The sequence below is a fragment of the Panthera tigris genome, chromosome B4 (assembly GCF_018350195.1).
Source record: "Panthera tigris isolate Pti1 chromosome B4, P.tigris_Pti1_mat1.1, whole genome shotgun sequence".
Classification (NCBI taxonomy): Eukaryota; Metazoa; Chordata; class Mammalia; order Carnivora; family Felidae; genus Panthera; species Panthera tigris.
In genome coordinates, this window is record NC_056666.1 from 128,385,977 (window position 1) to 128,412,988 (window position 27,012).

Consider the following 27,012-nt stretch of genomic DNA (forward strand, 5'->3'; position numbering starts at 1 on the left):
GACCTGAGCCCAAGTCCGACACTTAACTGACTGAGCGACCCAAGCACCCTGCCATTTTTTTAATTGGGTTATTTGTTCTTATGGTACTGACTTGTATGAGTTCTTTACATATTTTTGACATTATACCCTTATCCAATAGATGATTTGCAAATACTTTCTCCTATTCCATAGGGTCCCTTTTCATTTTGTTGACTGTTTCCTCTGTCATGCAGAAACTTTTTAGTTTGATGGAGTCCCACTTGTTTATTGCCTTTGCTTTTAGCATCATATCCTCCCCCTACTCCGCCTCCCTCAAAGAAATCCTTGCCAAGACCAATGTCATAGACCCTTCCCCCTGTGTTTTCCTCTAGCAGTTTTATAGTTTTGAGTCTTCCAGTTATGTCTTTAATGTATTTGAGTTGATTTTTATGTATGGTGTAAGAAGGGCATATGGTTTGGGTCCTGAAATCTACCTTACTCTCCCCAACTTTCAGTGTCGTCTTATATTTGTTTTTTGATTTTGTATTTTTTGTTTTTATATAATGTCCAGAGACTGTAGTTGTACTTAGTAGGAGTAACAGGAAAAAAGTAGATCTGTTCCAGCTTCCCAGAACCATGTGACCTCCTGAATCCCTTTTATACCTTTCATGTCTCTGCTTAGCATGTTTAATCTTTGTTCTCTCCTTTTGAACATACGGGATGTGGTTATAATTATTGTTTTAATATCCTTGTCTACTAAGTCTATCGTTTGTGTCTCTTATGGGTCTGTTTATATTGATGGATTTTTCTCCTCATTATGGGTCATAGTTAATTGCTTCTTTGCATGCCTCCCAATTTTTATTGACTGCAAGAGACTGAATTTTGGCTTGGTAGTGCACTGGATATTTTGTATTCATATAGATAGTCCTGGGGTTTGTTCTGTGATACAATTAAGTTACTTGGAAACAGTTTGATCCTCTCAAGGTTTGTTTTTAAATTTTGTTAGGTGGGATCAGAGAAGCCTCTATTCTGGGTTAACTTTCCTCCCACAACTGAGCACTCTAGCAGATAGTTCATGAATTACCAGATTTTTCCATTTTGGCTGATGAGAACCTGAACTATCCCCCCACCCTTTGTGAACTATAGGGATTGCTCTCTCTAATCCTTTTGAGTAGTTCTTTCCCTGGTCTTAGGTAGTTTCTTCGCACACAGGCACCGACTGGTCAAGCTCCCTGTGGAGCTCTGGAGCCCTTTCTGGGCAGGGCTCTCCTCATTCACACTCTGCCTGAGAATCCCGACCACCTTGATCTCTCCAAACTCCCAGCTCCCTCTCCTCAACTCAGGGAGATCACCAGGCTCCACCTGAGGTACCCTTCCCTACACCGTAATCTGGAAACTTCAGGCAGTAAACCAAGGCAATCATAGGGCTCACACTGTTTGCCTCCCATCATCTTGGGGATCGCTGTCCTGTGCTGCCTGATATTCAAGGTCTGAAAATCCTCATCTCCTATATTTTGTCTGGATCTTTTTGTTGATTGCTTCAGGCAGCAAGAGAAATCTGGTCCCTGGTATTCCAATTTGGCTAGAAGCAAAGTCTCCCAAACATGGTATGTTGATTGAAAAACACAAATTGTGTACTGGGAATTTATCCAAAGGATACAGGAGTGCTGACTCACAGGGGCACATGTACCCCAATGTTTATGACAGCTCTTTCAACAATAGCCAAATTATGGAAAGAGCCTAAATGTCCATCAACTGACGAATGGATAAAGAAGATGTGGTTTATATATACAATGGAATACTACTTGGCAATGAGAAAGAATGAAATCCTGCCATTTGCAGCAACGTGGATGGAACTGGAGGGTATTATGCTGAGTGAAATAAGTCAGTAAGAGAAGGACAGATATCATACGTTCTCACTCATATGTGGAACTTGAGAAACTTAACAGAAGACCATGGGGGAGGGGGAGGGGAAAAGATAGTTTCAAACAGAGAAGGAGGGAGGCAAATCATAATGGACTCTTAAATACAGAGAACAAACTGAGGGTTGATGGGTGGGGGGCAGGGGAGAGAGGAAAATGGGTGATGGGCATGGAGGAGGGCACTTGTTAGGGATGAGCACTGGGCGTCGTATGTAAGCAATGAATCATGGGAATCTACCCCTAAAACCAAGAGCACACTGTATACACTGCATGTTGGCTAACTTGACAATAACTTATATTAAAAATAAAAACAAAAAACAAAAAGAAAAACACAAATTGCTACCAAATGGTCCTATACCACTTACATAGCTTTGCAAAACAGTGCTGGTATGGTGCAACACAACACAACACAACACCATATATTATTCCTGCGTAATGGTAACGAACACATACAGTACCTGCCAGGTATCAGACACTGCTGTGTAAGGGCTTTGCTTTCCTTCTATCCATTTTGAGAAGAGAGACATTGGGACCCTGAGATGTCTGGAATTTGCTCAAGGTTACACAGCAAAAAGTAATAGAGTTGAGCTCCAACTCAGTTGGGCATCCAACTCTTGACTTCAGCTCAGGTCATAATCTCAGTTTGTGGGTTCGAGCCCCACACCGTGCTCTGCGCTGACAAGGCAGAGCCTGCTTGGGATTCTCTCTTTCTCTCTCTCTGCCCCTCCCCCACTTATGTGTGTGCACTCTCTCGAAAGAAAGAAAGAAAGAAAGAAAGAAAGAGAGAGAGAGAGAGAGTTAGACTTTCACCCAGTAAGTCTGGCTCTGAGTTAATACTCTTAATCATTAATTAGGCTACTCTGCCTCTTGTGCCTATATGTGATCAAAACATGGACAGGAAGGACACACACCAATTTCAATCCCTCTGAGAAAAGACAAGGCAATGAGCTATTATTGATGCTGGGGATAGAGATGGGGCTCATTCACGCTTTCTTTCCTAAAAAAGATTTTTTTTTAATTAAATAAAATTTTAAAACAAGCCAATATAAGGAGACTAATGTTAACACTTGTTTAATCTGGGCGGTGGGTACATGAATATTTGTACTTTGAACTTCTAAGTTTAAAATATTTTCCTGTAAGGCTGGGGGAGAAGGAAAGAAGAAATTGAGGGTCACCACCATCAGCTAGAAATGCACCATGTTGGACAGAGACAGCCAGGTTGGGAGGAGAGGGCAGGTGCTGGCCCAGCCCTTCCAGACTAAGTACATAACTCTCCACGTGGCCCAGACCTCCCCCAGCACTAACACGCCTGACCCCACTGCTTGTCATTCTGAGCATGTGGTGCAGCCCTGAGCCTCCCTGCCTCCCTTTACCCAATCTCTTCCACCAGGAATGCCCTCCCACCCTATTCTACAGGCAAGGACCTTGCCCTACAGGCAAGGACCAGCTAGAGGGCTTCCTCTTTCTTGAAGCCTAGGGACTGGAGAGCTCCTCTGGGCTCCAAAGGACAGAGGAGCCCCCAGCCAGTTTACACCAACAGGTAGGGGAGATCCCTGACTCACGCGGTAAGGCATGGAAGGAGCAGAGGACAGCTTGATCCGGGCACCGAGCATCTTCAAGCTCTTTCAGTGTCTTCTTACTTTCTCAGACAGGCTCCTGCCTTTGAAGTTTTGACACAGCCCCAGGAAAGCTCAAGCTGGGTATTACGATCACCAGGCTGGCATTCCACGGCCACCCCTGAAGTCTGAGCTGTGATGTCTGCTGCAGACGAGCGGTGAAGCAGGTAAACCCAGGGCCGCCACACCATCTATGTAACTTTCCCAAGAAGCTTGCACCCCTGTCGCCTTGAGTCCCAAGAAAAAATGGTCTGTCCTGTTCATTTAACAGCATCCAATCAAAAGGATTTGCTGAATACCCGCCATGTGGCTGGAGGGACAAAGATGACTTAGATCCTGCCCTTGAGGAGTAGGGAGAGGAGGGATGTCAGGGGATTGCTGACATCCATGTGGGAAGCGCAGTGGTAGAGACACGAAATCGAGCGTGTGGGAACACGGAGCATGATTCGGACAGGCGGCATTCAAGCTACGTCTTGTAGAACAAATAGGAGTTTTCTGGGTACGGAGCTGGCAAAAGTGGTCGAGCGGTGGGGGTGCGGAGGGAGCACACCGCAGACAAGGAAACGTGTGCACAATGGCGTGGATGCACGGTGGGGCACTCAGCGCTTAGGGAACCGGAAGTCTAGGGAACCGGAAGTCTAGGGAACCGGAAGTCGGTCGGTGTGGCTGGGGCAGGGTCAAGGGATGTGAAGAATCAAGACTGCACACGAGGCAGTAGCTCCTCAAAAGCAAGGACAGGGCATCACAGCCTCATTACAGAGGATTTACTGTTTGTCATCCCAGAATAGATTCCCCTGTTCTTTTGGGAAATGACTCCAACTTCATGGTTCTGCCAGAAATGATCCATCACAGCACGGAACGACCACCTGACCCCAAGCCAACCAATCATTCTTGCCTGGGATTCCTTCCCATGGAGCTGGTATGGGGAAGCCCTCTTCCCTCTTTGCTCACCACCGTAAGCCTAGAAGCCTGGGCTACATGTGGCCGTGACTCCAGGCCAGTGAGGACGGCGCACCTGAGAGAACAGAGGTAAGAGAGAGGGATCTGAATCCCTGGACCCGGAGGCCTAGACGGCTAGCTTTTCTCTGGCTCCTAGCATTTCTTCACCTCGAGCCATAAACTTCTTCTTGCCACTTACGGTAGTTTTAATTAGGTCTGTGCACTCCCAGCCCAAAGGGCCCTGTCCTCAGCACATCCATCCGGACTGATGCAACGAAGCTGCTCACAACACAGCTGATGAGGCCAAAGCATGGAAAAACAGTGCAGGGAAGAACACATCCAAATCAAGTAGGACTTGATGGGCCACCTGCTACTGCCATGCACGGGGCAGTTTCCTCGGGTCACGTGAGCCAGAGACCAGCCCCAGGCCCAGAGAGCACCCACCCTTCACACAAGGCAGATGCCATCCTCCTGTTTTCACGGGACGGCGTTCTCACTCACAAAGTCTGCGTGACCAGGCCCTTCTCCACTTCGGGCTACCAAGTGGTCCACCTTTCTCTCCTTCCAAGTTGCAAAAACAAAAGAACCATGGCAGGGTATTAGGTGGAGAATATTTTTCCATCGAGGCTCGGAGGAAGGCCTAGCATCCATTCCCAGAGCTATGGCCTCTGAGCCTCCGCCACCAGCCCACTTCTGGGCCACCTCTGCTTCCGCCTCCAGTGCACGTGTCAGTCAGAGGAGCCTCTCTGATCGCTACTTTAAATAACAATCCCTACTTCCACTCCCTCCTGGTATCTTACCCTACTGGGCATTTTTTTCTCCACCTTTGATCACCACCTAACACGGTATCTTATTTTCTGTTCCCAACCCAATTAGAACGTAAACTCTGGGGGGGGGGGGGGGGGTCCAGACACTCCCAGTTTTGTTCATTGTTCTATTCTGAACACCCAGGACAGTGCCTCACACAGGCCGTGTTTCCAATAAATATCTGTTAAATGAATGAATGAATGAATGAATGAATGGACAGGCAGTGATACCAGACTGGGATCAGGGAACAGAGAGGGCAGACCGAGAGGTGATAGACTTCCGGTCTGCAGAAGGTTAAGACGGGCAATTATTTGATATGCCCAATCTCATGAGGGATGAAAGAAGACACAGGACAGATGGGACCCATGAAGCAGGCGGGTCCAAGCAAGTGGTACAGCTGGGTGGACAGCTATCGGCTTTGCCTAGCGCTCCTTTACCCTTCGGACAAGAATCCCTGATTCTCCTTGAGTTTATGCTGCTTTAAAGCGTGAGCGTGTGACCTGATTTAGCCAATCAGCATACCCCACGACTTTGCCCATAGTGATTGCTTTCTGTTTGGATACATGATCTAATTCAGGCAATGAGAGTCTCCCAAAACAAATGGGTAAAAGCAAGTCCCCACCCAGGGACACTGCCAGTAGCAAGGATGATACAGCCTGGAGGTGGACTCATCACCTGCAGCCTGAGAATAAAGCCAGCCCAGAGGAAAGAACCTCTCTCCAGAAACTCGAGTTCCTCCCTGGATCCAGCCATGCCCAAAGGTGCCAGACCTTTCAGTGCTGTCAGCCAATAAAGTCTCCTTTTCTGGTGAACGGTTTTGAATTGGGATTACGTCCCTTCCAGCCGAAAACATCCTGAGCAACCCTGAAGAACAGGAGTGAAAGTACATTCTCATGGCGCTTAAATACCTCACAGGGAGGCCCAATGTCAGGCAAGATGTCCCAGAAGAGCAATCCCATAACTCTTGGTGAAACTCACGGACTGTCTTTTTGATGGGCAGGATGGGGCCATGACGGCAGTTTTATCAACTATTCGCAGTTACGTTTGGGGAATAAATTCAACCGCTTTGTCTCAGGTGCTTGAACATCTCGCATCTCACGACTGCGAAGAGCCATGATTGAACGGAATCCGACATTCAACTCAGTGCAGAGGGAGAGAGAGCATCGTACGGTGAAAAGAGCACCGAACCAACAGCCAAATAATCTGGCTTCTCATCCTTCTCTGATCACTAACTGGCGGTGCGTTGTGAGCCAACTCATCTGCTTGTCTTCATCTCAGTTTCTAAGTCCGCAAAGCGAGCAGCATGATTAAAACCCCTGCGAGCAGCCCTTCTAATTCTGGACTCAAAAGCCCAGGAAGACAAGGGTTCCTAATCTTTGATAGGATCGAAACCCGGAAAAACACACATGTGCACAAACACGTAATTTTGCAGAGTGTCACGGGGTTCACGACTCTACGACCCAACCTAGATCGCTAACCTCTCTCCATTCTACAATAACTAGGACACTAGCTCTTCTTGAATTCCTCTGGTAATGGGGAACTCACTATCTGACAAGGTAGCCAAACACGACTGAACTGCTCTAGAAACATTAGTTTGTCTTCATATTGAACCAAGATCTTCACACAGCAGTTTCTACCTATTGGTCCAAATTCTCCAGAGCAAATCAGAAAAACCCTCTCTCCCTCTCTCCTGTGTCTGGCATCTCTTCATTTGTTTGAAGACTGTTTCCAACTTTTAAATGCAAATAATATGTGAGAAGAAATGCAGATGACGGCTCACCATGTAAATTATTTTACAGTTCACTGTTAGAAAAATACATTCTTCCGAAATATGCCAAGCACCCCAACGTAAGTGCCAAATTCCCAATAAGCACTATGAATCTGCACGGTCAAGGGTTTGCAGAGACAGCACTGATGTACAAAAATATCTCGAAGGAAATGGCATAGTCTTGCAGAAAGTTCACCTCATTCCGATTCACAAGAGTTGGAGTAGTACCTGCCTCCTCCCCCAACCACCTGTGTACGCTTGGGCAAGCCACTTAACCTCTCTGAGCCTGTTTCTCATCCGCAAAATGTGACCAAACCTACCTCACGGGGATGCAGCGGGGATTAAATGGCATAATGTTCGTAAAGCTCCGAGCCCACGCCTGGCTCACAGCAACTTCTCAACCAATTCCAGCTCCCGGGCTCAGCCAGCAGCGCGTTTCTTTCGATGCGCTCGGCGCTCCGTCAGGAGCGTGATTCCCCTTCCCGAGCCGGAGCCTGCGCTCTGGGCTCGACTGAGGCTCCCTGGCCGCTCGCGCTTTTCTCTCCTTCTCCAAGATGGCGGCGGTCGGCGGCGCTGAGGCGGGATCCGGGCGAGCCGAGTGAAGGTAGCGGCGAGCGGAGCCCCCACGAGGCCGGGCTGGGCCCCCTCCCCGAGGCGGCAGCGGCCCCGCCCCGCCGCCACCCGCCGCTTGGGCCCGCGACACCGCCGCGGGGGCGCCTCAGGCCCGGCGCGGCCTAGCCCAGGGGCCGAGCCGGGGACTGGAGTAGCGGCCGCAGTCCGCCCCCGGGAAGGGGCTGGAGCGGGCCGCGGAAGGAAGGCGGGCGGGAGCTGTTCAAATGGGGAAGGCGGGAAAGCTGCGGGGCCGGGAGGGGGCGTGCGGCCGCCCCAGGGGCCTGCGGGCCGGGGCCGCCCCTCCCCCTGCCCGGGCCGTCTCCGCCCTCGGGGGCGCCCGGAGGCCGCCGGGACCGCGGGGACCGGGTCGGGGCCGCGGTGCGGCTCGGGACCCGGGGTGCAGGGGCCCCGGGCTGTCAAGGCGAGAGAGCCCCGGGGCCGGGGCGGCGGGAGGGCTGGGCCCTCAGCCGGCGGAGAGGATGCGAGGAGCTTTCTTCTTTTCCTCTTCACAGAGCTTTGTTGAACTAGCTGTTGCTGCAAAACTGCCGGGAGAATCCCATTGGTTTGCGTGGGGACCGCAAAAAGGGTGGTCCTGGGGGCTCTCTGTATAAATAACCCGGTGTTGCGTGTCCTCTTTGCGGGCGACCCAGTTGGAACGTGCCTTCGGGGTGCGATCTTCTCCGTACAAGGCCCGTGTCCCCCCGCAGCTGTTACTTGTAGATTCACTTTATATCATGCGTTGGAGGAGCGACCTCTCCCCCCTCCCTCTGCCGGTTAAGCTGGTGGCCGGTTATGTCCCCTTATAGCAGAACCAAAAAAAAAAGAAAACCCTCAGTCAAAGGAAAGCCTGTTGATTGGACAAAGCTTGTCAAAATTCGTCCTGGTGGTTTTTTGGAAATGTGTGTTGTCAGCCGATCTGTGCGGTGGTCGTGGTTCCGCTCGGCTCCCTTGCAATCCGAGGATTCAATCCCCATCCCAGGCTGTCGGGATCTCTGCAGTTTCCAGAGCTGGCAGGGGCTGTGAGTGCTGCATAGGTAGGTTCCTGGAGAAGGGAGTGGCAGGAATTCGGAGTCTCTGCGTTCTGAGTTTGGAGGAGATCTCCACAAAAATGACAAGACAGCACCTGCTCTATCCTAGAAGTAAACAACTGCAGCGATTCAGCAACTGGCAACAGCTGGCAAAGCACCTTCCTTTTCCTGCACTGTCGGGCCACTTGGGTTCCTGGAGGAAGGCTGGAAGAAAACAGGGACCCTTGAACATGGCTGTCGTCGCGGACTAGACCGGATTTCAGCGTTTCGCTCACTGCTCGAATCGAGGGCCTTACTCTGTTCCCTCTTTTTCAGTACTCACGTTCTGGGATGAAGAAATTTGTTAACAACGATCGCTGGGGCTCAGATTACCGCAAAAAAAAAAAAAAAAAAAAAATCACCTTCTGAAACTTTTTGTTTCAATACTTCTCATTTGGACCTGCAAAATAAGAATAAGCAACATTAAGTAACGAACTTTCACTTATGGTATCATTTCTTAGCACACTGAGAAGAACATAATTGTAAAACTACCCCTGCCTCTTGAAGTTGACAACACTGAATTCCGTAAACTCCAAAATGATGGGATTCAGGAGAATGGGTTTTAACACCTGTTTTCGTTGTGCCAACATTTCATGTTAATTATGGCCTCTGTCTTCTAACGTGAAAATCAAGGCTAATAATATTTTTCACTTCCGTTAGTCCCACAATCTGCTGCCTAACCCTGAAGTCTGAATTTATCGTGGATAATGATTACCTGGAAGGAATATCGAGGGGTCATCTGATCCTATATAAATGTTGTCCTAACTCTGCCTTTCTTCCACACTATTGCTTGATACTTCTTTATCTGGTTTCATCTTTCCTTTGTGAGTCAGCAACCCAAACTAACCCCTGAGCTGCAATAATACCTTGATTTTAAAGAATCTCGAAATGCAAGGTCCATCAGTCTGCCCAAGCTGTGAGCAACAGAGTTCACTGTGTTTTAAGTTTTTTAAGCTCTTGGCTATTCCACTTCTTTCGTGAATCAGCCTTGCCTTCAGGTCCCATTCATTTTTTTTTTTTTTTTCTCTCTCTCTACGGGTTATTTAATCCTGTAATGTATAAAATGCTCTTCAGCGTTTCTCTGAAAGTTGAAACAGGAGCAGGCCTAATTGCAATACGTCATGCCAATACCGGCATGTGTTTTCTGTGTTTGCCCGTGCCTCTGAGGATCGGCTCCTAATTTTCTGTTCCCTTTCACAACTTTTTAAATCCACTGGTTGTTTTCCAAAGCAGGCAGTTAAGAGACCACGAACACTTTTTTCACAGCTCCGAAGTCACATCGTGGTGTTCTCTCTCATACTGTCTTCAGAGGTACTTATTCCCATTAGACCGTTCCACTCTGGTTTATGTTAGTTTTGATGTTACTAAAAAGAAGGTCTGCCCGTACGTCTCAGGGCCTGCAGAAGTGCCTGTTCTTGGAGTTGACAACAAATTGATGGCCATATTTATGACCCCGAATGTTTAAGATTTTTTTCCTTATTATTTCTCAAACATTCTTAGCCAAAATTCATTTGGCATGAAAAACATTTAAAACTCCAGGTCTCAAGTTGCTGTATTTCTTGGCATTACCAGCCTGTGAAAACTAACGGGACCTTTATCTTTTTTTCTGATAAATTCAGTATATTTTAGTGCCAGTTGAGAGGGTATACTGTTTTCAAATGAATGGACATAATTCCCTCGGACGTTCCCCCTTGCCTTACCGCTTGCAGAGTCTGCCCCACTTGTGTGGAGAGGGGAGGGCAGTAATTTCTTTTTTTTTTTTTTTTAATGAAATCTATTGTCAAATTGGTTTCCGTACAACACCCAGTGCTCATCCCAACAGGTGGGAGGGCAGTAATTTCTACCTGAGAAAGTTGAATACAGGAACATGGAAATCTAGCTACAATGGTGCAAGTTGCCTCATATTTCTACATGAGATCTGACCTTATAGCCCCTTCATTTCCTATGACAAGCCCTCAGAGCAAGCAGTTCTCCAGTTTATCACTAAAATAATCCAGCTGATTTGGTTTCTTTACTTCACTCTAGATTCTCTTGACTTTGACCAACTCCATTCTTCATTCTCCTCAGGGAAGTGGAGAAGTACTTTCTTGTGTTACTTTTCTGAATGTTGCTTGTAAATCATTCTTGGTAATGCTTTTTCTCTTTGTACGCTCAACTTAGGCTTGTCTACGCACTGTATTTTATCTGACTTGTGCAATTAAGTCTTCTCGTTTATCTTTGATGTAACTTAGGAAAGTTCCCCTTGTTAATCAGATTCTCTGTCACGAAAGTTACACACTTCAGTATTGCCCATGCCCGCCTAAGGGATTGGCAATGTCTCACCAGAGAGCCCGTCAACATTTCTCAATCCCCTTATAGTAATGAAAATAAAATGAAATTTAAGTAAATAGCCAATCCAGTCACCTTGTAAGCATTTCACTAACTGGATGAGAACACTTTTTGATATATTTAGTCTGTCATTTTTAAGTTTCCTGCAAAGACTTCCTGCAGGACTTGCGACATTACCTGTCCTTAAAGTATTTGAAGAACTTTACCCTAGAGTGCAGTCTACAGCTTGTCATTGTCAAAGTCTTAGTAGACGTATAAACGTATAAACGTGAATGCCAGAAAAAGTTTAACGTCTTCAGAATAATACTTAGAACATTTACATTACAGTAACTCTTCAAATCAGTAAAAATCTTAATCACAAAAACTTCACCGCCAGTGGACAAATGAATTCTTCCTTATTTCCACCTAGCCTTTAACAGAGGCTTGATAGCCTTGAAAGCTGTCATGTGGCCAACCAATATAAGAAGTATTTTTATACCTCTGCAGTTTTGAGCAAATTCATATAGCTCAACAAAATGCAGACCAAAAAATTACACTGTAAAGTTATCATTTCTGTTTAAACTGCAACGCGATAGATTTTAGCCTGTTGCCAATCCGCATGGTAGGACTTTATGGTCTGGAATGTTTGCTGTAATCTGTCTTCCTCTGCATCCTGCTTTATCTGTGCATTTCATAACTGTGACTGAACCTATCCCTCTGACTTAATGTCAGTATTTACCATCTCGGTGTTGTCAGTCCTGTTGGCATTTCAGAAATTCTCATTAATTTTGAGGTATTTTTTATTCTGTGGGAGGTATTTTATATACTTCACCAAACCACAACTCTAACTCATAAGTCAAATCAAATTAAGCCCAGTACACTTCCTGCAGTCTCAGCCCCGATACATTTACAAGCAGAATGAGGAGGTGACGAGACACTCCTTTATTCCTTGCTGCCCTTCCAGTCTGCCCTTGGATCACTACGCATTTCCATCTGGAAGGTTGCTTCTCCACAGTGATTTCGCATTACAGGAGGGTTTTCCTTCTTTGTTTCTCAGACCTGGTCCTGTAGACGGGAAGGAGCCTGGACACAGTGACACATTCACAAAGGCCCTGCAGGACCACCATGGCTTATGATGACTCCGTGAAGAAAGAAGGTATGACCCCTTAATCTGAGAAGCATTCCAAAGGGGGTTTCCTCTTCAATCCTTGCAGCCTGTGGACATAGAGACCAGGACTGGCCATCACAGCCTGGACTCCCAAGTGCTGGCCCAGAGCAGTATTAATGACACTCAGCCTCCACAACATCCCCCAGCTGGGCCCATGGATGCGAAAACCAGGACAGGGTTCCAACACGAGAGTCTGAAATATAAGTCTCTAGTCTATTGGGGTGATCCCCTGCAGCACTCGTGGTCCTTGCCAGCTCCATGTGCAGGAGTCTGGGGATAGGAGTCACGTTTTGGACTCCCACAGAGCAGCACAGCACATGAATCCTTATTCTTTTCAGCCTTACCTCTGCAAGTCTGTGTCCACCTGCCAAATCACAACTAAGAAACCATGTCTGAGGATGCACATTGGGCTTTGCATAGCGTGGAAGCATTGTTTCTTCAGGTTTGGTTCTTGTATTTGCAGCCAGGTCATCAAGAAATACACTTGTCCCCTTGGATCCTAGCCCCGTATTCCAGTGGGCTTCTTGAAACATTTTAACTTGGAAATGGAGGGCCTGTTGCCTTACATATGTGGTGACTTGGTTGCCACTTACTTAATCTTTCTCATTTCCTTTCCCAAATGAACCCGGCTTTTAGATTGCTTTGATGGTGATCACAGCTCTGAGGACACAGGACTAGCTGCTGGCCGAAGCCAACGAGAAAAGAAACGTTCTTACAAAGACTTTTTAAGGGAAGAGGAAGAAATCGCTGCTCAGGTCAGAAATTCTTCCAAGAAGAAGTTAAAGGTAAATTCTACACATTTGAATTAGGAAAGCTTTTAACTGTCTCACATCCTATTTCCTCATACTTGAAGAAAGAAGTTTATCTTAAAATAAACATTGTTTGCACCCGTTTGTAGTACTTCCCGTATTTTACTTTGTTTTCCAAAGTCAGAAATCAAAGAACAAAATCGGGCCCCGTCTTATTCGTTGGTCAATTCTTCTTCCTCTTCAATTCCAGGATAGCGAACTTTATTTCTTGGGGACGGACACGCACAAGAAGAAGAGGAAGCACTCCTCCGATGATTACTACCATGGAGGTGAGGAGGGAAGGGGCAGCAGGTGGGATGAACACATCACTGGTTCTTGGAGTCGGGGTAGGGGAAAGGGATCCAGATGTTGCTGACTCAGTGGCCTATTTAACAGGACAGTGGTTCTTGTTCTGAGTGCCGATAAACCAGTGTGAAGGAGGAGAGAGGTGGAGGGCTGGTATTTTGGAGGATTCAGCATAGAAGAACAGTCTTCATTTGTGATACACCAGGTACCAGGTTCCTTCTCCCCCCAATCATCCACTTCTCTTCTGCCCATTGTTACCTAGCATCCCTTTTGCCGTATGTAGTCCCGGGCCCTCTGGCCTGCACCTGTGGGTTACTTCTCAGTGCAGCGCATATCCACTCACAAGACCAGCCTCTCTTAGCTCTCTTACGCGCATAGCTGATGAGACTAACCCTTTACTAGAACGGGCTTGTCCTGAACACAGAAACAGATGACACTCTGTCTGCAGTGCAACCCAAATTGTGACTACTCATAATCCCACAGCTTAGTCCATTCTTCTGGGTCCGCTCTCTCTGGTTGCTGTGAAGTCTCAGTGAAGAGAAACGACTTTAGTGGCGAGAACTGTGTCCGGGGTCAGGCAGAATCTACCAAGCCAAGAAGCACACGGGCGTCATCAGGAATCAGTTGAAGGGTGTCCCCCCTCAAATCATTTCTCTTAGCCTCTTGCTCGTGTTAGTTGAGTGTTTGGGGTGAGAGAGGCAACTTGTTGGAAGTTGGTTTGTCGTGTGGACATGACTTCTCTTGATTATTTCTAGATATTTCGTCTTTGGAATCGTCACAGAAGAAAAAGAAGAAGTCCAGCCCGCAGTCTGCCGATACAGCCATGGATCTGTTGAAAGCTATCACTTCCCCGCTGGCAACAGGCTCCAAGCCCTCCAAAAAGACAGGGGAGAAATCCTCCAGTTCTTCAAGTCATTCAGAGAGTAAAAAGGAACACCACAGGAAGAAAGTAAGTGGAAGCGGTGGGGAGCTGTCCCTGGAGGATGGCGGTTCCCACAAATCAAAAAAAATGAAACCGCTCTATGTGAACACAGAGACACTGACTCTTCGGGAGCCCGACGGCTTAAAGATGAAGCTCATTCTCTCGCCAAAGGAGAAGGGAAGCAGCTCGGTTGACGAGGAGTCTTTTCAGTACCCCTCTCAACAAGCGACGGTGAAAAAATCCTCTAAGAAATCAGCTCGGGATGAGCAAGGTGCTTTACTCCTAGGACACGAGTTACAGAGCTTTCTGAGAACAGCCCGGAAGAAGCACAAGTCCGCCTCGGACCCACATTCCTCTCCTGGCCCCGAAGGCGGTGGGTCGGATGCCTCCCAATTCCCAGACTCCCACAGCACTAACCTTGATCTTTCAGGACTTGAACCTATTCTGGTAGAATCAGACTCGTCCTCTGGTGGGGAGCTAGAGGCTGGGGAGCTAGTGATAGATGATTCCTACCGGGAAGTCAAGAAGAAGAAGAAGTCAAAGAAGAGCAAAAAGAAGAAGGACAAGGAGAAGCATAAAGAGAAGCGACACTCCAAGTCCAAGAGAAGTTCGGGACTTTCGGCCGCAGCAGCGGGAGAGGCCCCAGTGGCTCCCGGCCCTCCTCCCAGCGCCCCGCACGCTGGGGCGGCTGCCCCTCCCCCCCCACTGCCCAGCCTCCACACAGACGGGCATGGTGAGAAAAAGAAGAAAAAAGAGGAGAAAGACAGAGAGAGAGAGAGAGGAGAAAAGGTAAACCATTCTTTGAAGTGCGGTGGGTAAGTGACGATGGTAGTAAGCGGACTTGGAATTCGCCAGCTGAGGTGAGCCGTGGGGAGTGTGGCCCCGTCCGGTGGGATGGCGTGAAATGTAAAATATTACCAGTGGCCAAGTGTGGCTGATGCGAAAATAAGAGCAGTCTTGATTATTCATGGGTTTTGTTTTTTTAATTTTTTTTAATGTTCATTTATTTTTGAGAGACAGAAACAGAGCACTAGTTGGGGAGGGGCAGAGAGAGAGAGAGAGAGAGGGATGCACAGAATCTGAAGCAGGCTTCAGGCTCTGAGCTGTCATCACAGAGCCTGATGTGGGGCTTGAACTCACAAACGGTGAGATCACGACCTGAGCGGAAGTCAGATGCTTAACCAACTGAGCCATCCAGGCGCCCCAGATTCATGGGTTTTCTTAACGGAGCTGTTCTCCCATTGTGCCAGGCATAGGGTTAGGGACACCCTTGAAATTGGAATTCACGGAAGGAGCCAAACCCACTTTCTTTCACTCAGCAGCACTGGCTGCCTGGGGCGGTTGAGAGAGACTCAAGGTACCAGAGGTATTCTGTGAGCTTACTTTGAGAAACAGATTTTCAAAATGAGAAGAATAATGACCAGGTTAACAGAATAAGGGAATGGCTTTCCACTAACTGTGCTTTCCACTTTCTGGTGTCAAATGTGTGTTCTTTCACCATGTGAGCGCCTGCTGTCTACCAGGCCCAGTGCTGTGGTTCATGTTAAGAGGAGCAGAGCTGAGCGGGACCTAGCTCCCGACCTCAGGGAGCCCACAGATTGCTGAGGAGACAGGAATGAGAAATCAGCCAGCTTGGTTTAACTTCTTTCCCACAACTTGAAAAACTTTCTAGCAGTTGTACAGTAGGGGCTGGTGACTATGTCATTACAGGTTTTCTTTAAAAAATAAACCTTTCCCCCCTGTTATCAAAGTAATTGCTGTTGCACAAATTTAGAAATCGAGAATCGTAGAAAGAAAAAGCTCAGAAAGGTTAGTTTCGCCACCTGAGGACAACCATTGGCTTCCTTTGTTTAGAGTTCTGCAAGATGAAATGTCAGATAAAGTCTGAAAGAGAAGCTGCTAAGAAGGAGAAAGTCAAGTATTTAAGAATTTGGAAATGGGAGCTTCGGTTCAGCCTGTGACGGGTACGGGTCATGTTTCCCACTGCAAAGAGTGGCTTTTGAGTGTGTATATCTCAGAAATGAAAAACAAAAGTGTACCTTCCGAGCCACGAATCAGTGTGCGCGTCAAGAGCTGCATAGTCAGACACTGGGTCAGGTTTTATTCATTTATTTGCAAATTGCTTCGTGAAATCGTATGTATTCTGTGTAAGATGCCCTTTATCCTGAGAATTTCCATTCGCTAGTGATATATGACAGTGCCATAAACTAATCGTACAGTGCTGAATGTAGGAGGCCAGGGTGGTCAGAGCTTACGGAAGAAAAAGGATTTCAGTACAAAGGCATCCAAGGTGGCAGAAAGATGTTTAGGAGGTAGCACAGCAAAACCACCGAACTCTAGTCCTGTGTTTCTAACTGCCTGATAAATATTGCCACCTGGATGCCTTGGGCCCCTCAGACCCACGTGTCACTGACTAAGCTCATCATCCCGTCGCCCAAACCTGCATCTCCTCCTCCATCTGCTTCTGTGTTCTGGGCCCTTCCAGTCAGCCCAGACTCAAAACTGTACGCTGCGTCGTTTCTCTTGACGCTTTATTATGAAATTTTTCAAACCAAAAGCTTTGAAAGGGTACAGTGAGCACAATATGCCACCCAGTGAGATTCTGTAGTTATTATCTTGCTGTCTGCCTCATGAGACATCTGTCCGTCCATCTTTTACAAAGTATTTTGAAGTAAATTATAGATCTCACACATCGCATCGCTGAACGCTTCAGCCTGCGTGTCATTAACTTAAGTTCAATATTTGTTTTCAGGACTTTTTTTTTTTTTTCATGGTAGACTTAGGTGCAGATGTGCATGGGGTCCGTCTACCACTGGGTGAGTTTTGACAAATGCATACGCCTGTGTGACCAGGCCTGTCAAGACAGACATTCCCATCGTCCCAAACAGCTTTTTCGTACCCCTTGCCTGTCGGTCCCCGCCCCCAGAGCCACCCACTGTTCTGGTTGCTTCCCGGTCTTATGGTGCCTTTTTGCATCTCCGCCTCCCTGCTCTCCCTCTCCTGTAGCTCCACTCGAGGACTGTGCCCGATATCCTTCCTCCTTAATCATTCCCATGCCTTTATGTCCTCCGTTACCACTGTTCCATCCTGGACCTCATCCCTCCCTGTACGTAATGCAGTCAATGGCCTCCTTTCTGTTTCTTCTCCCATGCAACTACTACACCCTGATGCCAGAATGTTCTTAAGTACCACTTTGATGCCAACAGTCCTCTGGTTCAGCATCTTCAGTGGATCCTTCCCACCTTCACGTTCGACCCTAAGCTCCGAGAGGACCAGGGTCCTGTCTGTCACGCTCTCCACTTCATCCCTAGCACTGAACCCGCAGTCTGGCCCGCTGTATTTAGTCCATAGATGCTTGCTGAATGAATAAATATCAAAGTTAGTCCATAGATGCTTGTCGAATGAGTGGATAATCAAGGTCCAGACCCGAGGCCAAGCATCATAATTGTCCGTGATGTAGCCTTCAGCCTTCCTTCTCAGCTGTCCCCCTTAGTCGGCTTTACGTGCACTGTGGGGAAACCATTCTCGGCCCCTACATTCTTCCCTCTACTCCTCTGCTCATTTTTTGTAGTGATCTTCTTCCGTATTCTGCTTCCTATACGGAAGCTCTGCCTCCCCTTCAAGACCTAATCAAGTGCCGCCTCCTCCAAGACATGCTGCCCCTCCGGCCACAATTGTGACTTCCCCTGCCAGCTGGCTGTGGGAAGTCACTGCACTTAACTTTCCCTAACATTCGGCTTTTCTATGCATGTATTCCATTTCCCCTGTTAAAGACGGTAAGCTCCTTGAGGGTGCCGTAGCTCCTTAGGGGCTGTTGTGGTCACCTTACTGTCCCCTTCATCTCCTCAATGCCCTTGGTAGGCATTTTGTGATGCATGCAAAGTGAATGAAATGGGTGCAAACCTAGTACTGAAAAGGTGGGTCAGGAGCAAATTGTAAGAATCTTGAATTAGTTAAGGACTTGGCAACGGGCACTTCGGGCTTATGAGCAGGACTTAGATATGCTCCACATGATCGTGTAGGAAGAAAATGACAGCGTGGCAGCAGGTGGGTGAGACCAAGGAGAGATTGTGACAGACCATGCAGGAGGTTATTATGGTCCAAGGTTTGGGGTACTGTAAAAGCCTGGTAGAGATTCAGAAGAGACTCTGAAGGGAAAACTGATAAGGTCTGGCAGCAGGGCTTGGATCTGAGAAGGCGGAAACATAAATGAGGATAAAGGTGTCCCTTAAGATTTTGAACCTGGGTGCCTTGGAAAATAAAATTATAATCTCTTCAAGTGTAGGACTTCTTTATAATTCCCCCACGGGGCTAGCAGTTGCTAGTAAAAAATGAACGGTAGTTTATAGCAAAGATTGTATTAGGAATCAGCATTTGATCGTGACTATCCAAACCTGAAGTAGTCATACTCTGAATGTAATCATTTATTTATCCAGCAAATACTTATGGAACACGTACCATGTTGTTTTAAACCTGATCTCTGCATAAAAATTTCTCATGGAGTTCAAAAAAAAAAAAAAAATTCCTTTCCCGGGTTTTATTTCAGTATAGAAAAGAACTAAAAGTCCACCTAGAGATCAAAAGGAAAGCTTCAGGAATAGCGTCCCCCCAGACTACAGCAAGCAGAGGTTGGCTCTCCCACTGGTAGAAACACGGAAAGCCTCTGTGCACTTTCTGCTTGGATCCTATGACCAGCACTGGCACAAAAGTAGAGAAGCAAGAAGGATGGCTGTTTTGGGAGAAGATAAGTCAGGTTTAGATTGTTTTAAGATATAAGCATGAAGCGATTCAAGGCTAACAGTGTGGGCTGGGGAGCCAGACCACTTGGGTTCAAAGCCTGGCTCTGCCACTTACAAGCTGTGTGCTATTGGGCAAGTGACATAACTTCTCCACGTAGAAGGTGTGGATGGTGGGGCGCCTGGGTGGCTCAGTCGGTTGAGCGTCCGACTTCAGCTCAGGTCATGATCTCCCACTCCGTGAGTTCGAGCCCCACGTCGGGCTCTGTGCTGTCAGCTCAGAGCCTGGAGCCTGGTTCGGATTCTGTGTCTCCCCCTCTCTCTGCCCCTCCCCTGCTCATGCTCTGTCTCTCTCTGTCTCAAAAATAAATTAATAAAAACATTTAAAAAAAATTTTTTTTTTTTTTTAAAAGAAGGTGTGGATGATGACAGACCTACCTGATAGGGTCGTTAAGGGTTAAATGAGGTAATAATAATACATGTAAAAGGCAGCCAACCCACAGGGGCACCATTGGGTTGTTTTTTTGTTTTTTTAAGAGTTTTAAGTAACCTCTACATCCAATACGGGGTTGAACTTACAACCCCCAGATCAAGAGTCACATCCTCTGCTGACTAAGCCAACAGGTGCCCCTGGATATTTTACATTTATTACATTTATTTCAAAAGAAACAGCAGTGTGGGACATCTGTCAAACACCTTGGGAACTACTAGCTCGAGGTAATTCATGGTTGCTACATCTTATCACACGACATTCCTTTCAATAATGCCCCGTCTTTTCGAAGCTGGTCTTCTGTGATGGCTGTGATAAAAAGCAAGTACCATGTGAAAAGCCATGTGGGCACCCAGCTAAGTCTGGGAACTGTGGCTCTGCACATTACTGAGCTTTCAACAGGAGCTGTTTTCATTGTCCTCTCCGGAGAAGTTCCAGAGAGCGATAGAAACGCAAGAGCTGGGGCTCAGCAGAGCAGGTGGGGCTCGGGTGAGGGTGGGGCGCTCCTGCACAAGAAGTGAGGTCCGTGAGCAGAGAGCCCAGAGAAGAATGTGGTACGGTGCACACAACGGGGCGCTGGAGAAGGCAGAGGGGGCCGCTGTGTGGGAGGAGAAACCACAGAGGGGTCAGCGTGGCAGAAGTGAAAAGCAGACCGTTGGGGAGTAGACTGGACTCCCACTAGAGGGAGGAGGAGTTCAAGTGCGGCAGGGAGAGTGGGAGTCCATGCAGGAGTGAGAAGCGAGGGCAGCAGGGGTGGCACTGTCACCGGGTAGTCTTGACACAGACCAGGGGATTGAACTCTGTCTCCGGTGGAAGGTCACACACTCAGTGTTGAGCTGTGTTTGGGGAGTGGCTTTTTCTTGTCGTGTTTGCGTGCTTGTGCGTTGGCTCATCGTTGAATCCCGCTTTCTGAGAAGGGGTAGCGAAGTCATCTGGTAACGTCTTGATGATTTCCCCCTGGGATCATCCTGTGGAGGGGAAGCTCTCGTTTATGCCGGTAACATTTCAAAGACACCTTACTTTGGGTTTTGCTAAATCACTAAAAGCCCATTCGCTGCCATTCAGAATAATATCTGCGATGTTGCCGCTCCAGAGGCACGCCTTCAGTTATCTGTATGTTTCCAGAATGTTCATACTTCCTGTAAGCAAGCCGAGGCCAGCCAGGTGGCCTTGTGTCTGGCTCACTCAGGCGTTGGTGCTGATGGAGTAGCGCGCTGAAGTCTGAGCCGTGGTTAGACTCGTGGCATTGCATGTGTCCTCTCGCTGCTGACACTGAAGCCGAGGAACAGCATCGATATGGGAAGAGTCAGCCGCTACCCTCTACTGAGTGCCTGCCGTGCGCCAGTGTCTCTTAGGCATCTGACCTCTCGGACTGTCTTGACTGATAGGAGAAGCCGAGAAGACAAGACGAGGATTTTAGCATAGGTCTCCTTAACCCCAAGCCTGTACTTTCTCTACTCTTACCACGTGCCCTTCTGAAGCCTCAGGAGATGGTTGTCCGGTGCCATGTGCCTTCATCGCAGCCAACGGTAGGTTCTGGGGTAAAGGAAACCGATGCGGCGGCTAGCGTCTCAACTAGCGTCTGAGATTCGTCCCGCTGAGATGTACAGACCTTGTTTGTAAGTCGAATGTGACGAAGCGCGGACAGCTGGGGCTCACACACGGCCGTCCGGGTCCTTGTCCTAGTCTGCTGCTTAAGCAGCTGTGTTCTCTGGCGATGCTTCCTCCCTGCTCATTTGTAAAATGCAGCTGTGTACGCACGTAACACGCTCCGCACAGGCCCGGCTCCGGAAACAGCTGCGGCTGCACTTACCGTTGCTTCTGTCCTAAGTTCTCCAAAAGCAGAAAGCAAGCTTGAAAACATCTTTCTGAAGCTGTTTTTCTCAACCGGTCATTTCACATGACCTCAATGAAGCAAGGAGAAGATGCTTTTATGGTTTTCTTTGGCTTTGCTTCATAACATAACACCCACCTGATAGGAAGCAAACTCTGCAGTTATCCCACCTGTCTGGGCAACAGTTAAGATCTAGAAAGAAAACAGCGTTTCCAAGGAGTAAAAGCCAGCACCCTACAGCTCACCGGAGCGCTTCCTGGGCGGGGGAAGGAACGCTGGCCAGAGAGGCGTCGCCGGACCTCCCTGACCCTGTTCCGTTCCTGTTCCGTTCCCTGACCCTGTCCCTGGGCCAGAGCGAACATACCTGGCCCACCTCACGTGTGGGGGTGCCCTGAAAATCAGATGAGGGAGTGGAGGGGATTCACACTCCTCCCCTTTGGCACACAGTCCTGAGACTTTGTTATCCATCCTGTACGTATTCTGCACAACGTAAGTTGTGCCGGGCACGCGCCAGGTGCTATGGATTAAAGATGAGTAAGTGCAGTGCCAGCGTCCTGCCAACTCCGAGCTTTGGGTGTAGGAAGAGGGGTCGGAAAGTATTCAGTGCGTCGAGCCCCCCGCAGGCACGTGCCGAGTGCCGAGGGAGCACGGGGGGAAGCCTGGGGTGCCAGAGAAGGTTCCCTCCAGCGGCACGTGTCATCTGAACCAGATCTCAGGGCCAGCTAGGAGTTATCAGGTGGAAGTGAGGAGTGGGCTTTCAGGCAAGGAGTGAAAGATGCGTGTGAAGGGACTGAGATGCCAGGAGGCAGAGGATGTTCAGAGAAGCACAGAAGTGCGCGCGCGTGTGTGCGCGTGTGTGAGGTGGAGGCAGCAGAAGGTCGGGAGAAACCGTGTGGAAGGAGGAAGCATTGCTGCACCTGCCTCCGAGGACGGGGCGGTGGAGCTGGGGGAGCGATCGTAAGCCACGACCGCAAGAGTCTAGCTGTGGTTTCAAATGCGTCCCGAGCGCTGCACCAGGCGTTCGTCGGTGGTATTTCGGTGAGTTTCCACAAGAACCCGGTGAGGCGTAGACGTTCTCCTCTCCGTCTCCCAGAAGCAAGCTCAAGGGAGCGAAGTAACCTGCCCAGGGCACAGTCCTGTTCAGGGGCAGAGCGGGACTCTGAACCCACGATCTTTGTGATTGTGGGGCCCGTGCTCCTTCCGTTACACAGAGAGGATGTCTGCCTTCCACCCAGTGGTGCGCCGTGAGAGATGGCGCGAGTGCAGAGTGCGTTTTAGGAAGATTTCCATTCAGAACGGTTCAGGTAGAAGCTTTGCTGTGAAAACCTTACTTCTCTGGCACCCTCTCCTTTAGCCAGATCAGATTTAGGGATCTCGGTCAAATTAGTTCAGGAGAACATCAGGTGGTATTGTGGTTACAGGCGCGGGCTCCGAAGCCAGACCGGCTGCGTTTGGACGCTCGCCCCGCCACTCCTGCATGTCTGACCCTGCATCTCGGTTTCCTCATCTTTAAAATGGCAGGAATGGGGCGCCCAGCTGCCTCAGTCAGCTGAGCGTCCGACTTCGGCTCAGGTCGTGATCTCACGGTTCGTGAGTTCAAGCCCCGCATCGGGCTCTGTGCTGACAGCTCGGAGCCTGGAGCCTGCTTCGGATTCTGGGTCTCCCTCTGTCTCTTCCCCTGACCTGCTCGCGCTCTCTCTCTCTCTCTCTCTCTCTCTCTCAAAAATAAATAAACATTGAAAAAAAATTTTTTTAATGGCAGGAATGGGGCGCCCAGCTGCCTCAGTCAGAAGGGCATGCAACTCTCAGTCTTGGGGTCATGAGTTGGACCCCCATGTTAGGTAGAGAGATTACTTTTAAAAGTTAAAAAAATTTTTAAATAAAATGGCAGTAATAATGGAATTTACCTCACAGGGTTGTTGCAAGGTTTAAATGAGTTTCTAGAGGTAAAGCTGTCCTACAGCACCTCCTATACGACATTAGTATTAATGAAGCACGTGTGTTCTTGTCATCAGCAGAAGAAAGCCAAGTTTTATTTTTAAGATTCATAAGTTACGTTTTGCCTTAATCCCCAAGTGTTTTAGCCTTTAAAAGTTCTTAAACCAGAGTCTTGGGTGGGCTTGAAGAGGGATTTTCATCAGATTGTCAAAGAGTTCTATTTCCCAAAGGAGTTAAACATGACTACTTTATGAAAAGCATTAAGAAGTTTACTCTTTGAGGGATTCCTGGATGGATCTGTCGGTTAAGTGTCTGACTCTTGATTTTGGCTTAGGTCAAGATCCCAGGGTCATGGGGTTGAGCCTTGCATTGGCTCTGTACTGAGCGTGGAGCCTGCTTGAGATTCTCTCCCTCCCTTTGCCCCCTCCCCCACTGGCCCTCTCTCTTTCTAAAAAGAAAAAAAAGTTACTCTTTGAAAGGTCTTGATACAGCGATACATGTCATCAAACACTTAAAAGGAGGTTCTGGCTGCAAAATTACAACATTGTGAGTCAGACTGAGTGGATCTGTTGGCAGTCATCTGCTACTAATAATAAAGTATCCAAGTTTTTGAAATACTAACATTTTATTAGGGGGAGTCCATATTGTTCCCGATGTAACCACTGTGATCCACTTGCAATAGTGTATGTTTTCTTGCATTAGGAAGTCTAGAGTGGAATTACTGGCCTTGTATCTGGAGTCACATGGAAATATTTTGTGTGCATAGAGATCATCCATTATTTGTATATTTCTAACTACTCAACTACGTTTAGAAAAATCTTTGTGCCCCGGAAAAAGTTTAACTGTTAAGTTTGCATTCCGAACTTTAGGTCCACAGACAGGAGTTGCATTTTGCACAGTGGTTAGGTTCTAAGGTCAGCACCTAAGGTGGGAATTGTAAGTAGTTCAGGTTCCCTGAAAACCCCTCAGGAAGGCTAGCTTCACAACCAAAAGCTGACAGACTGCGGGTCCAACAGAATGTCAGCCCAGTGCAGCTGGGTTCTTCTCGGCACCGGGCGAAGTCATTGGCGTAGGCTCAGAAGCCATAATTATTATTTTTTCAATTACGTTAGCTACACATATCAGAATCACACTTGGGTAGTGAGTTGTGCACACTGAAAGAGACATACAGGAGTTCTCCAGGACAAGCAGGTGTATGTTCTTTGTCACACTCGCTCCAAGGAATAGGTTCGTAGCATAGAATCACCCCAACTAATCAGTCAATCCATCTCTCTCTCTCTCTCTCTCTCTCTCTCTCTCTCTCTCGCTCATAAATGGCCAAATATAGAACTTACATGAACTCCTGTCTATGTAGTGCCCCTCCATTGTATCTGGGGCCCAATAAAGGGGGATTTGAAAGAAGGGAGCATTAGTTAAAAACCTTGGAACATTTGGGGATATGAAGCTGCTCCTAAATTACTAACCAAACGCAGCACCCAGAACTCACTTCTGTCGCGTCTCTAAACAGGACTGGCTTCACCAGTAGAATACTAAAAATAGGACCTTCACTATTTAAATGAAACTGTTAAACTAAAGGCCTTGCTGCTATTTTCTTTACCTGATTTAGGCCAGATGATTTCACTTTATCATCCTTCTCCAAAATTCCCTGTTTTTAAAAAAAGCTTGTATTGGCCTTTTGGATGCTACAACTTCTATTTTGAAAGATACAGAGGGAATAGAAAAGAACTTATAGTAGTTTTCCATGGGAGCATAACAAATTACCGCAGATTTAGCAGTGTGCAACGACATCCACTGTTATCTCCCAGTTCTGTACCTCGGAAGTCCAGATAGGGCTCAGCTGGGCTCTCCGTCTCTCCCAACACTGAATCAGGGTTTGGGCCAGAACTGGGTCCTTCCCTGAGGCGAGCGAGGGCTCCTTCCTCTTCAGGTTGTTGGCAGTTTGTTCATGTTGTCGGCAGTATTCCGTTCTTTATAGTTGTAGAACTCATGGCAACCTCTTTTCCTAAAGTTCAAGGTCAGTAGGAGAGTGTCTGATGTTGTGTCTCATCCCTTTCAAGGGCTCACCTGACTGACCGTGATAAGTCAGGCTGAGTCAGGATGGTCTCCCTTTTGATTAACTAAGATTCAACGGGACCTAAACTAGTGTGCAAAGTCCCTTTTGCCATCCAACGTAACAGTCACGGGAATGATAGCCCGTCACATTCACCAGTCCTACTCACGCTCACAGGGATGGCACTATACGGGGCATGTGCACCAGGGGGCAGGAATCTTGGGAGCCGTCTTGGAATTCTGCCTGCCACAGAAATAATGCTGTCATAACGTTACTGCGTACCTACTGAAGTGCCACATACTGTTTGATTGATTCCCACCTTTGAGTTAAAATGGTATTATCCAAGTTTTACTCACAGGGAAACTAGAGCTCAGGGAAATGAAGCAGTCTGTGTTGCTAACAGATAGTATGGTCAGGATTCTGAACTACATCAGTTAGCATCCAAAGCCCAGGCTCTGGTTATTTTGTCACATTATCTTGCTAAATCCTGTCACTCCTTCCTCCCTGCTTGTGGAGGTATCACAATACAGTAAAGAATAAACATGCTTCGAGTAACACAAAGCAATTTGTTGAAGTGAGAGAGGTTCATCTTACATTGACTACCAAAGAATTGTTTTCAGTTGTTTACCTGCTCCCCACATTGGACTGCAAGAATGTGAATAATAAAATAATGATAAACTACAGCTAACAGGAAAAGCAGGATCAGGGAAATTATAACACTAGAAATCAAAACCAGAGGAACAAAACAAACAGATTTGGCTCTTGGCTTTCTGGTCCCAAAGTAAAGGGAAATAATATGATTCTTCTTTTCAAAGATGAGAAAAATAGACGCTCCAGGAGAGGTAAAGATTTTCTTAGCACATAGTTCTCAAACACATAACGTGGGATTGTATATAGGTGAATGAAGGGCTTTACAAGTAATTATCAAGTAGCTGCAACAACCTGAAATATCTAGAAATGATTTAGCCTGTGGTTTTTACCTTCTAAAGTAAAACCGGGGGTGCCTGGCTAGCTCAGTCAGTAGAGCACGTGACTCGATCTCGGAGTTGTGAGTTCCAGCCCCACTTTGGGTATAAAGATTACTGAAAACTAAAATCTTTTAAAATAAAAGTAAAGCCGATATGTATTAATTAAATACTAAGTATCATTAAAAATGAAATATAATTAAAAGCTATCCTGTTTAGGAAGCTGGTTAGTGGTTCCGAACTGTTCCCTAGATGGAAAAGTATAGGTCTCTTTCCTGGTTTGTAACTCAACCTGTGTTCTAACGAAGTCTCCCCCGTTCTGTTTCCACGTGACACCAGCCAAAAAAGAAGAACATGTCTGCCTACCAGGTGTTCTGTAAAGAGTATCGTGTGACCATCGTGGCTGACCATCCAGGTATAGGTAAGGACATTTCTCATCCTCAGCTTTGTTCTGTCCGTCTTTATCTCAGAAACAGTGCAGTGAACTCAGCCAGTCAGCAGGCAGCTTCTTCCTGTGGTACTAAAATACCACAAAGCTCGTGTTTTTCCCCCCTCGGTTCTGAAGTCACTTGAGGTTCTGTCTTAGTCCACCCGTCCCTAAAAGAGATAAGCTTTCTGTTTATATCCCTTAAAATGAGAAAACGGGAAACTGAATAAAATCAAATGTTAGGGAGCCCTGCACATACACCTGCAGTTATTCGCTGCCGTGATTCCCCGGCTGACCTTTCCCTCTGGCCCCTGGGTGTGAGTTACAGCGAGGCGACTCGCATTGCTGCTGTTTGTCTCTGTGTCAGAAGTTAGCGAGGTGAGAGAAACACT

At 47.5% G+C, this 27,012-nt stretch overlaps 1 protein-coding gene across 3 annotated transcripts in view; it reads left to right on the forward strand.

Moving 5' to 3' along the window:
- Window positions 1-7,454: 7,454 nt before the first annotated feature.
- The window catches only part of HMGXB4 (HMG-box containing 4), a 29,890-nt gene continuing 10,332 nt past the window's right edge, over window positions 7,455-27,012 (forward strand). The window contains exons 1-6 of one of the 3 annotated variants that reach the window (XM_042993138.1): window positions 7,553-7,614; window positions 12,054-12,152; window positions 12,801-12,949; window positions 13,164-13,242; window positions 14,014-14,969; window positions 26,533-26,614. In XM_042993138.1, the coding sequence (XP_042849072.1) occupies window positions 12,122-12,152; window positions 12,801-12,949; window positions 13,164-13,242; window positions 14,014-14,969; window positions 26,533-26,614 (1,297 nt within the window). In that variant the 5' untranslated portion in view covers window positions 7,553-7,614; window positions 12,054-12,121. Of the gene's footprint in view, window positions 7,615-12,053; window positions 12,153-12,800; window positions 12,950-13,161; window positions 13,243-13,348; window positions 13,464-14,013; window positions 14,970-26,532; window positions 26,615-27,012 lie in introns of those variants that run through there. The other 2 variants (XM_042993137.1, XM_042993139.1) reach the window with 2 other exon arrangements.